Source organism: Megalobrama amblycephala, linkage group LG18 (assembly GCF_018812025.1).
Source record: "Megalobrama amblycephala isolate DHTTF-2021 linkage group LG18, ASM1881202v1, whole genome shotgun sequence".
NCBI classification, from domain to species: Eukaryota; Metazoa; Chordata; class Actinopteri; order Cypriniformes; family Xenocyprididae; genus Megalobrama; species Megalobrama amblycephala.
Window position 1 is genome coordinate 2,531,115 of NC_063061.1, and position 11,747 is coordinate 2,542,861.

Sequence of the window (11,747 nt, forward strand, 5' to 3'; positions counted from 1 at the left end):
TTGCTTTCACACCGTAAAGATGTCATGTCAACATGTCAACAACACAAACCAAACTCTTCCAGTCTCAGTGTTTGAAGTCTCAGTTATCCAGTCTCACTGTTCGAAGGCGGGTCAAAATAGATGTTGTTCGTGAGCAACCGGCTGCCATTACGCAAATTTTTACATTGTTATGTAGGTTTGTAACAGGAAGTGAGACTGGAATTGCTGAAGACTCATTTCGGCAGTTCAGCATCAATTCAGTCTTTAAGGCAAAAATTACTTTTTTATCCTTCACTTTGATCTTTAAAACAATGTGACAAAAACACACACAAGTTCGACCCAAATGTTTAATGTCATGATTGTTACCATCTATTTGCATTAGTTTATATCCAGCTGGTCGCTTTTATCGATTCGTTTTGCAGCAAAGTTGCATAATTAAAACTAGTGTCATGGGAAAGCAAACTGTATGGTCATGCAGCAGACATGCATAAACAAATCAGAAATGCATTCAATTTCAGTTTATCATCACTGTAATACAATACAAATCTTATTTAAATAATAATCAGTGTTCTAAAATGGAAGCAAATACAGTGTAAAATGGAAGCAAATAATGTATACATACATACAATATGTGTCTAATGTCAATGCTATGGCCTTTTGTGTAGATATTTAAAGATGGTCATCTTTAAGCATAACTGTTTGGATTTATATGAAATGGTAACACTTTATAATGAGATTCCATCTGTAAGGTTAATAAAAGTATTGTTCATTGTTAATTTCAACATTTCAACATTTTAAGTAAAGTACCTCATTGAACGATTTCAGAAACTGTATTTTTGTGTGATTTGTATTTTTATTGGACTACTGATGACTGCAGGGTTCAGTGAGTGAAGGGTCGCACATCGGTCGAGAAGCGCAGCGCCGCACCATGTCTTTAAAATTAGAACACATTGTTTTCTTTGGGGCTGTTCACACAGAACGCGCTTTTCCATTCCAATGCGCTACTTTTTTTGTTTTTCTATGTAAACATGCGCTAGAAGGACGTGCAGAAACATTGCGCTCGCGTCTTGCAGCATCTCGCGCATGACATGGCATTCTAAGGCCATGAATCAGTTCAGCTAAGTTAAAATCAGTTAAAAAAGTTTTAAAAGTGTCTCGAGACTGTGCGGTTTCCCACATTCCACTGCCCGCGTCTCGCATTTTTCAAAGCAAAAACGCGTTCTGTGTGAACGAGCCCTATGAGTGTACGCACACAGGCAGCCCCGCTCGGTCTGTCCGCATTGTACAGATACTGATACTGTGAGTTGCTTGCTGCTAGACGCGGCGCGTCTTGATGCACTTCACGTGCAGGACCGCACATGTATTCAAAGCAAAGCGATGTTAAAGGGACAGTCATCACATTATGAAATGCGGTTATATTTTTTCCGGCATCACCGGGGCCCTCCCTCAGCCCGGGGCCCTAGGCCCTGGGGTTAAGCCCAGGTAAGCCTGTGCATTAATGCGGCCCAGGTCACAGCTGTATTTTGTAAACTATCTGAAGACAGAGTTGGGATTGTTACTTTTTGATACAGTGTTTGCGCTATTTTTACAATTTGCTCCATGGGACAAAAGTGTTGAAAATGTAACTACCAAATTGGTGGTAGCATGTTCCACATACGTATTATATTTACATTCTAAGAGTGCGTTATTGACTGTTTCACACGGAACTTCTTTACTTTATCAGGTTACTTTAACATGTTTGTTACTTTATCAGGATTTATTTGCAGTTGTACTCTGTTTTGAAATTTTGAAACACAACTGAAGACATGGTTGGTGATTGTTACTTTTGCTGTTTGCACTATTTTTGCCACTGTTTGCACCATGAGAGTATAAATAAAAACAGAATCTGTGTTTACATTTTAAACTTGTAATTGATTTTAATTATTATTGTGTAATTATTGTTGTATGATGTTTTTCAGCACAGTCACTTGAACTCAAATTAAACATAACCTGCTATTTTACAGAAGAAAATAATAATAATAATAATAAATATATTATCGTTATTGATATCGTTATCGCAATAAATACCAGAAATTATTGTGATAAATTTTTTAGGCCATATTGCCCATCCCTAATTGTCAGTCCAGACAGGGAGATTCAAGGACACTCCAGTCAGTCCACTCAAGGAGAGTGAACAAAGGACACATGTACTCTGTATCTTAGTTACGGTCATATAACATGAATCCATAATCTTGTAAGAATAAACCCAAAGAAGAAAACCCAAACTTTGACTCAAAAATGCAATTTATCAGTGTATTCACAATGACAGTGCACCAATTCCATCACACCACATATCACCATTCATTAGAAATAAACACAAGCATAAACAACAGCATCAACAGCAAAACTTTCTTATCTCAAATCCTTTCAGCACAGTTTAAATAGCCTGGTATTTGAGTAATTGTTCAATGGGGAATAAAGGAAACAGTCAAAATCAAAGTTCATCATTAGTGGCACTTAATACAACTCAATCCATTACTGCCACAGTTTGTTAACCCCCTGGAGTCTGAGGCTGATTTGGGGCCCTGGAGAAGTTTTGACATTGTAACGAAGGCAGCGTTTTATTAAAGGTAAGCGTGGTCGTACAGGCAGGGTCAAACAGGATCAAACAGGTACAGCAGAGGGTAGACAGAATCGTAATCCAGATACAGGCAGAAGGTGCGTCCTCGCGACGTAAACGGAACAGCTAGGGAGGGGGGGTGGGTGCATTGGAGACTGGTATGCGGACAGGAACAGGGTCCCCAATGCAGGTTCCAGGAACTCAGGCCACCATGGCGGGTCAGGTGCCACGGGTAGCCATGGTGGGTCAGGTGCCATGGGCAGCCATGGCGGGTCAGGTGCCACGGATAGCCAGGACCGATCAGAGGTGCTAGGAATCCACGGCGGGTCAGGTGGCTCGGGCAGCCACAGTATGTCAGGTGGCTCGGGCAGCCACGGCAGGTCAGATGGCTCGGGCAGCCACGGCAGCTCAGGTGGCTTGGGCAGCCACGGCAGGTCAGGTGGTTTGAGCAGCCACGGCAGGACAGAGTCCATAGATGACCCCAGCGGGTCAGAGTCCATTAGTGGCCATACTAAATTGCAGTCCAAAGGTGGCCATAACAGTTCAAAGGCCCATGACGGCAGTGGTCGGGCAAGGTCCCCACCCACAAGCTCCCCGGCCTCAGGTATACTGCCCCCCCTAAAAAGTTCTTGGGGATTTTAACGGGGTCCATTGCAGGCTCGTGGGCAAGGAGTTCGGGTGGCTCCGGCAGGGCAAGGTGTTTGGGCGGCGCCGGCAGGGCAAGATGCTTGAGTGGCGCTGGCAGAGCAAGGAGCTTGGGTGGCGCTGGCAGAGCAAGTAGCTTAGGCGACGCTGGCAGGGCTAGGAGCTTGGGCGGTGCTGGCAGAGCAAGGAGCTTTGGCGGCGCTGGCAGAGCAAGTAGCTTAGGCAACGCTGGTAGGGCTAGGAGCTTGGGCGGTGCTGGCAGAGCGAGGAGCTTGGGCGGTGCTGGCAGAGCGAGGAGCTCGAGTGGCGCCAGCAGGGCAAGGAGCTCAGGTGGTGCCGGCAGGGCAAGACGCTTGGGCGCAGCAAGAAAGACCTCTGGAATGGTCTCCGGGCCCACAGCGGGCTCTGGGAAGGCCTCCGATCCCTGAAGAATGAAGGAAGCCTTCTTCCTCCTCCTCCTCTTCCGAGGGTGAGGCGATGGTTCACCGGTTGGAGCGGGTTCTGGAGCGGACTCAATGGCTGGAACCACCTACATCCTTGAGCACTGCAGGGGCGGCCATCTTGCCCATGGGCACTGGCAAAGCAGCCATTTTGTCCATCGCGTTCAGGGCGCTTGAGTGCGTTACAACCGGCGAACTTGACTGCGTTGCAACCGGCGAACATGAGTCCATAGCAACCGGTGAACTTGAGTGCGTTGCAATCGGCGAACATGAGTCCATAGCAACCGGCGAACTTGAGAGCGTTGCAACGGATGAACTTGAGAGCGTTGCAACGGACGAACTTGAGAGCGTTGCAACGGACGAACTTGAGAGCGAAGCGGCCGGCTGGCTTGGGTGCGGAGCGGCCGTCTGGCTTGAGTGCTTGAGCTGAAGTCAGCGGAGGATCAGCCACACTGGAGTGCAGCGCTCTCCGCTCCCAGACAGATCCAGAGACGTGACGTGATTCTGGACGTTCAGCGGGGACTTGACTTGGCTCTGGACAATCAATGAAGACGTGACGAGGCTCTGGGTGATCTGCGGAGACATGACGTGGATCTGGGCGATCAGCGGAGACAGGACGTGGAGACATGATGTTGCTCTTGGAGATCTGTGGTGACGTGACTTGACTCTGGAAAATCTGGGAAGACGTGACTTGTTGTTACAGCCGCCATTTTGTGCATGTTCTTGGGCGTGGCAGCCATTACGGGATTCACCGTGGTGTCGGAATCCTCCGCGACACCCACAGTAAAGGAAGATCCGCTCAGTTGCAAAGCCAGCTCAATATATTGTTCTAATGTCCCGTCTGGCTTATGTAATGGCATAACGGATCTGAGCGGTTCAGACAGTCCACCGTGAAAGAATATCATAAGACATACCTTGTCAAAGCAAGTCAAATGCGCCAGTCCAATAAAGTCTGTGACATAATCCTCTATGGATCTGTCTCCTTGACGGAGACCTATTAGCTGGGCAGATGGGTTCATAGTGCACGTGACAGGAACACTCACACAAGCTGCTGGATCTGTGGATCTGCTGGATCTGTGTTGATCTGTACAGAAGTCTTCTGTAACGAAGGGGGACTCAGGCAGGGGATCCAAATGCAGCGTTTTATTAAAGGCAAGCGTGGTCGTACAGGCAGGGTCAAACAGGATCAAGCAGGTACAGCAGAAGGTAGACAGAATCGTAATCGTAATCGTAAAGTCAGGACTGGCAGATATCACTCACAGGTCGGTATACAAAGCAAGGGTCAGGACAGGCAGCAACGGGTCAATAAACAGGAAACAGGCAGGATCGGTAACAATAAACAGGCAGACAATAAACACAGGGAAACGCTCAGAAATGTCACACAGGGTAAACAAGACTTCGCAATCAGGAGGTGTGTGTGAGTCATTTATAGTCCAGATAACAAGCTTCAGGTGTATGTGGCAGATGATGATTGGAGTGGAGTGTGTGCATGTGACTGGCATGGAGGATTATGGGAAATGACCGGGAACTGACAGGAACAGACGGTGATCATGACAGACATGCCCTGACATTTGTGCTTTTTTCAGTTGTTCATAAAACTATTAATGGAAAAGATGTAATTACACTGTATTCAGCACGAACTAGGCTACCATAATATGTGAGGAACATGTATGTACATGTTTGTGTTTTTGAAGGTATAACGTTTATGCGTGTTTATTGAAAAAACAAAAAACTTTTTTTTGTCAATGAAATAAGTCCAAGAAACAAATATTAAATCTGTGTTTACAAAACTTCTGGGTATTGGGGGTTGTAGACTAGAATTTTTGCTTCAAAATGATGTAAAAATTATCCTGCCTACTCATTCATATAAAACAATATAGAGATTTAAATTTTGTAAGACACTTTTTGTCAAGACACACAGTATGCATGGAGGTGTGAATCTTCATGAATAATGCTGTGATTCACACCTGAGAAGACACAGACCCGCATAATGAGCCCTTTCAGTCAGGTAGGCTATGAGAAAAACCCTCTGTGAACATGCTGATAACAGGATCACATCAGCTATTGTATTAAAGTTAATGTAATGTCCACTCTTGACAAAAAAACATGATTTTTGTGATCTCATGCATGCACGTATTATTTACATCATGTGAAGAAAATTTTGTATAGGCCTATTATAGTTTAAATTACAATGCAGTTGTCACGTTCATCGTCAGTTCCTGGACTCCATTTCCCATAATCCTCTCTGCCAGTCACATGCACACACTCCACACCAATCACCTGTTGCTACATACAGCTAAGCACATTACCCAGACTATAAAAGACTCACACACTCACCTCCACTTTGCGAAGTCTTGTTTACCTTTTGTGCATTTCTGAGCGTTTATATCCTGTCTGCCTGTCTGTTGCCATTCCTGCCTGTTACTCGTTATCGACCTGTTGCTGCCTGTCCTGACCCTTGCCTTGTCTGCTGTTCTGTGAATGATATCTGCCAGCCCTGATCTACTGCCTTTATCTTGACCATGATTCTGCCTGTTCCTTGCTGTTCCTGTTTGCTCCTGTCTGACCCTGCCTGTACAACTATGCTCACTTTAATAAAGCTTTGCAAATGGATCCCTGCTTGAGTCCTGCATCGTTACAGCAGTCAAAAGATTGGACGCATTACTATTATGTTTTTAAAAGAAGCCTCAAGCTCATTATGCTGTATATCAAACATACAGAAAAAACGGCAATACTGTGAAATATTTTTACAATTTAAAATAATGGTTTTCTATTTTAATATACTTGAAAATATAATGTATTTCTGTGATGCAAAGTGTCTGAACATTCATGTTACCTCTATGGCATTTCATGTAGGCTTTTAGCTTAAAAGCATGCACATTTGGTGAAATATTGATGGTTTCTCACATGTTTGTCAATTTTCTATACAGAGGAGTAATATTTATTAAATATTTATTGTCATCACTATGAGCGCTGGATACTGTTTTTTTCAATTCATACATGCAGCCGGAGGGCGCTCTGTGCACCTTTAGTCAACAAATGACTCCAAATAAAGAACGGGCATACCATGTGACATTCCAGGAACTAACAGAGGCTTCCAGAGATTGCTATAATCATGCCTAATAATATGCAGATAAACACTTTTGAAGATAATAAACATTTCTTTAGACATATGTCTCATTTTTGTGTAATTAGTATTCATTAAGTTACACTTAATTTTCTGAGAACTATCATTGGACTTCATTCAGAGGGAGATGAGAGATCACGCATCATGTTAGTTTTCTTTATTTTGCAAAAAGCACAACATTTTGTTTTTACTCTGAGTGCACACAAATAAAAGAAGATATTCTATAGTTTCAATTGATATATTACTTATGTCTCTATGACAAAAAATTACGGAGTATTTTTTGTCTGCAATGTGAAAAAAATCCTGCAAAATGTGTCGGCGTGTATCCCGACTCCAGAGTGTTAAAGGATGAGTAACATTAAAAGAACAGTCAAAGTCAGTTTGATCCAGCAATCACTGCAATTGATAATTATCCAGTTACTCCACTGCTTTTACATTAGTTAAAGATTAGCTCCAAATCAGCTCCGTCCTGTAGTCCCTCTTCACAATGTTTAGAACTCCATTAACGATGCAATCCCTTGGCTACATAGCTGTTCGTTGACATAATTCACTTTCTGTCGTGATAAAACAATAAACACGGCATCCGTAGAGATGGGCCTCAAGAGAAACTGCTCTGACTTTCATCCTCCCCGCCATCGCTCTTTTCAGGGTATCTAACGCATACGTCATCTTGCATCCGGTATTGCCAGACCAGACCAACATAATACTTAATTCAAACTGATTCCCGTCTATATGACATTTCTTTAAAACTCATTTTTGGATAAACTATCCCTTTAAACTAATGCACATGTGCTCATACGTACACGGATATGTAGTGTTGTTCACACAACTCCATGAATGAACTCTGTGACATTATTCTGAAGTTTTCTCTCCACTCTGAATCACTGAACTCTGTCAACAACTCTTTGTCAGCACTGTCTGCTCCTAATCTTCATCCAGAGACAGTGTGAAGAACACACTGGCAGTGTAGAGAACATCTTACTGCAATTCCTTATTCCGTCCTTACTCTGATTGTTGAAAATCACATTATTGGTGCACCTACTGTATAAACATAGTCATTGTCTTTTTAAACCTGAAATTATGTGTTTTAAATGTCATTTGCAATAAAAGATAATGGTAAATATTTATAACTACTTTTGTTGTCATACTGCAAATAAAACTGACCCAATGTCACAGTCATACAGGATTATGGATACGGGTGAAGGGTCTAAATTCATAGTGGTTTGGATGCAAAATCAAAATCTGAATGGTTAAAAAGATATTTCAAATTTTACATCACAGAGTTATTTTATAATCTCTGACTAATAGTGCATATAGTTGACTGATCATTTGACTGTCTGTGTTTTACTTACAGGTTTTAGATGTTGGCCTGACCTTCTCTGGATCAGCTGATGGAGAATAAAGAGCCGCTACAGACACATCACATTCAACACAATCAACAGACACAAACCCACAGTGATCATCACACACGGAAAGTTTTTGTGTACTAATTATTCTGCATGACCATATCTACCTTAAGTTGTTGTAAGGTGGTTGTTGTTGTATTAGGTAGTATTAAGGGATGTAGAATATGGTCATGCAGAATAAGGCATTCATATCTGCTTTATAAGTACTAATAAACAGCCAATATTCAGGCTAATAAGCAGTTAGTTAAAAGTGAGAATTGTTCCCGTACTAAAGTGTTACCTGTTCTTCTTTATAACTCTACATACTTCTAAGAAATGTTTATGGGCAGGTTTAAAGTTTTGAGTTGGATTAGCAGCTCAAAATATCTTTTTAATGCTATATTGTTACTAAAACTGTCATTTTCAACACATTTCTGACCATTACGCTTTATATTCTTTTTATTTTCTCCATAAAAGGGTTGCTTGTGTTTGGGGATATAACATTTATCTATAAAATGGTAAAAGGGAAATTATACAAATATCTTTATGATATAAAAGAATTGTACATATTTTACTTTTTTAACTATAAATATGTGTCTTGTTTAAATCATGTCATTAACTCTATTTATACTCCTCTAGGCTTTGTTTCAGTATGAATTCTTGTTTCATGTTACTGACAGTTTTCTGAGCAGTCTCGTTGTTCCTGTTTCTGATCTCTGTCTCATCTTGGATTTCTCGTCTCGTCCATGGAGTTTTATGTTCTTGTGGATTTATTACTAGTGCTTTGACCTTCTGTCTGGTTTTGAACTATGAATTTGGATTGTATTTTTTCATTAAACTGCATCTGGATCCTCACTTTTTGTGCTCAGTGCTATTCTTTCATAACAAATGTCCTTGTTAAACTAATCATTAATTATAGTGTGTTTGTGCTTAAAGGATTAGTTCACTTTTAAATAAACTTTTCCTGATAATTTACTCACCCCCATGTCATCCAAGATGTTCATGTCTTTCTTTCTTCAGTCGAAAAGAAATGAAGGTTTTTGATGAAAACATTCCAGGATTTTTCTCCATATAGTGGACTTCAATGGACACCAGACATTTCAAGGTCCAAATGACAGTTTCAGTGCAGCTTCAACCCTGATAGCACACGTACATCTCGGAGACGTCTATTTGATGTGTGTTTACGTCTGGAAGACGTATTTTTTAGAGCGTTTCCTGTCAGATGTCAAATAGACATTTAGAAGATGTCATTAAGATGTTTATGATTTAGAATGTATGTAAAACTGACATCTTAAAGACGTCTATCAGATGTTTGTAAACAGCAGATGCTTTCCAGATGAAGTGATCTATAACAGACGTCTTGCAGACGTACGTGTGCTATCTGGAAAAGGGCTTTAAACAATACCAGATGATACCAGACGATGAATAAGGGTCTTATCTAGCAAAATGATCGGTCATTTTAAAAAATAAATAAAAAAGTTTAAGTTTTATAAGCACAAATGCTGGCCTTGCTCTGTTTTGCGATGCACGTTCGTGATGTCACGTAATACGCAATTAAATTGAAAAGGTCACAGTTGATGTAGGCGGAAGTACTGAGTCAGTGTTTACAAATGTGAGGAAGGAGGATCGTATACACATATTCAAATGTCTTTGTGTCAGTTTATTGTTTAACCCTTTGAGCAGTACGGTCCCACATATGGGATGTTTATTTCTGTGCCCCTGGGCGTACGGTTCCACATATGGGATTTCGAACGTTCAGCGACGTCACATAACTGCTAGATTCAAACTGTGCTTTCGCACTCTGACTGCGAGACGGACGCGCGCTCTCTTGTCATCACAGCTATGCAGTGTTTTCAGCCACATAATGTTTCTTTAAGGTTTCAGACATTTAAATACGCATAAGCACCATTAAAACAATACATTTGGAGTTTATAAAATACACACAGATGTCAGATATCAGTGGAAGCATCAATAAACAGTGAATTCAAATAAGTAACTTTAAAGTTTACTCTATTATTCTTCCAGTTCACCAGCCACTTACTTGCATATATTTCAGGAGAAACTGATGCTATAAATCGACTGATAGGACTCTGTGAACTGCAGCGCAAACTAAGATGGTGGAGCCCATCTCGCATTATAGATCCAGATAAATAATAAATAATAAAGGAGTTGTGAGTCGTTACATGAACATACATGATCAGTTTCCTCCATACTCTCCTTTGCGATTCATTGCTGGTATAAGGCTTAACTTACTTAACTTGCCGTGTTTTGGTCTGAGGTTTTATTAAAAGCTGCTAATTGTTAACTTTTAAGTTGAGTAATTTTGTATTAGTAGGGGTCTATATAGGCTAATATATATCTATATAGGCTAATCTAAATTAGGAAAATAACCCCTTCAATGTTGTTTACAGAAGACAATAAGGAACATAATATGCATTTCTGCCAAAACTATCTGCACTTACATGAAGAAAGAACTACAAACAAGTGTGGGGAAACGTTATAGAGTATTTCAAACTGACAATGGAAATGACTTGAAAGAAGCATGTGTGCACAGAAGTTTTATTTAAGAGTAAAAATTCTCTCTCTCTCTCTCTCTCTCTCTCTCTGCGAGTGCATGCTGGGAGTGAGTGTGGACGGAGCCTGTTGGCGGGAGTGAGAGTATCTCTCTGTTTGAGTGAGACTTCTTTACTTTTTTTTTTCCTGTTGGTTTTTATATAATTTCGTTATAGTTAGGTTTAGTTAAAGGTTTTTCCTGACTTCGGTCAGTGAGTAGGGATAATGGGGTCGGAAGCGGGAGATTTCTCGCAGTTAACACTCAAACACGGGTGTAAATGTATGCCTGAGGCCCCTGTGTCGGTGGAGGATTGTTTGATAGCCGTGAGTGAGGCTGTCGGTGGTGCTAATAGATCCGCCTCCCGAATGAATAAAGCCATTGTGTTCTTTCTCAGTGAAAGCCAAATGGTGAATGACTTGATTGAAACTGGATTGGTAATCAAAGATATTTTCGTACCTGTTTTGCCTTTGCCAAGCCCAGCCAAGAAGGTAATTTTATCAAACGTACCTCCATTTGTTAAAAATGAAAAACTAGAGCAAATACTCCAGAGGTACGGCAAAATAGTGAGTTCCATCAAAATGATCCCTCTTGGATGTAAAAACCCTGATATTAAACATGTGATGTCTTTTCGGCGTCAGGTTTTTATGATTTTGAATTCTCAGAGTGATCCGTTAAATCTGTCGGTAAAATTGAGCATTGATTGCAAAGATTACACTATTTTTATTAGTTCAGAGTCGATAAGATACTTTGTTTGTGGTGAATTTGGACACGTTAGGCAAACTTGCCCAAGACCGACTGACGGGCCTTCTTGCGGCTCCAGCTGCAGATGCGGAGAACAGTGTGAGGCCGGCCGGTGAGGATATTGTTGCGACGGCTGAGGCGTCAGAACCTCAGCCGGGCGAAGCGTTTTCGGCGCCAGGTGACGTGCCCGAAGGGAGACCGGTGCTGGAGGCCTCTGGAGACGGCTGTTGAGGAGGCGGCCGGCCCGAGTCACATCCCCGCTGTACCACAGGCAGAG

At 41.7% G+C, this 11,747-nt stretch overlaps 1 protein-coding gene across 3 annotated transcripts in view; it reads left to right on the forward strand.

The window, feature by feature from the left end:
• Positions 1–9,030, forward strand: part of LOC125252947 (NLR family CARD domain-containing protein 3-like) — a 97,043-nt gene extending 88,013 nt beyond the window's left edge. For all 3 annotated transcript variants that reach the window (XM_048166643.1, XM_048166644.1, XM_048166645.1), the window contains one exon: positions 8,145–9,030. In XM_048166643.1, the coding sequence (XP_048022600.1) occupies positions 8,145–8,151 (7 nt within the window). In that variant the 3' untranslated portion in view covers positions 8,152–9,030. The remainder of the gene's footprint in view (positions 1–8,144) is intronic.
• The last annotated feature ends 2,717 nt before the right edge of the window (positions 9,031–11,747 follow it).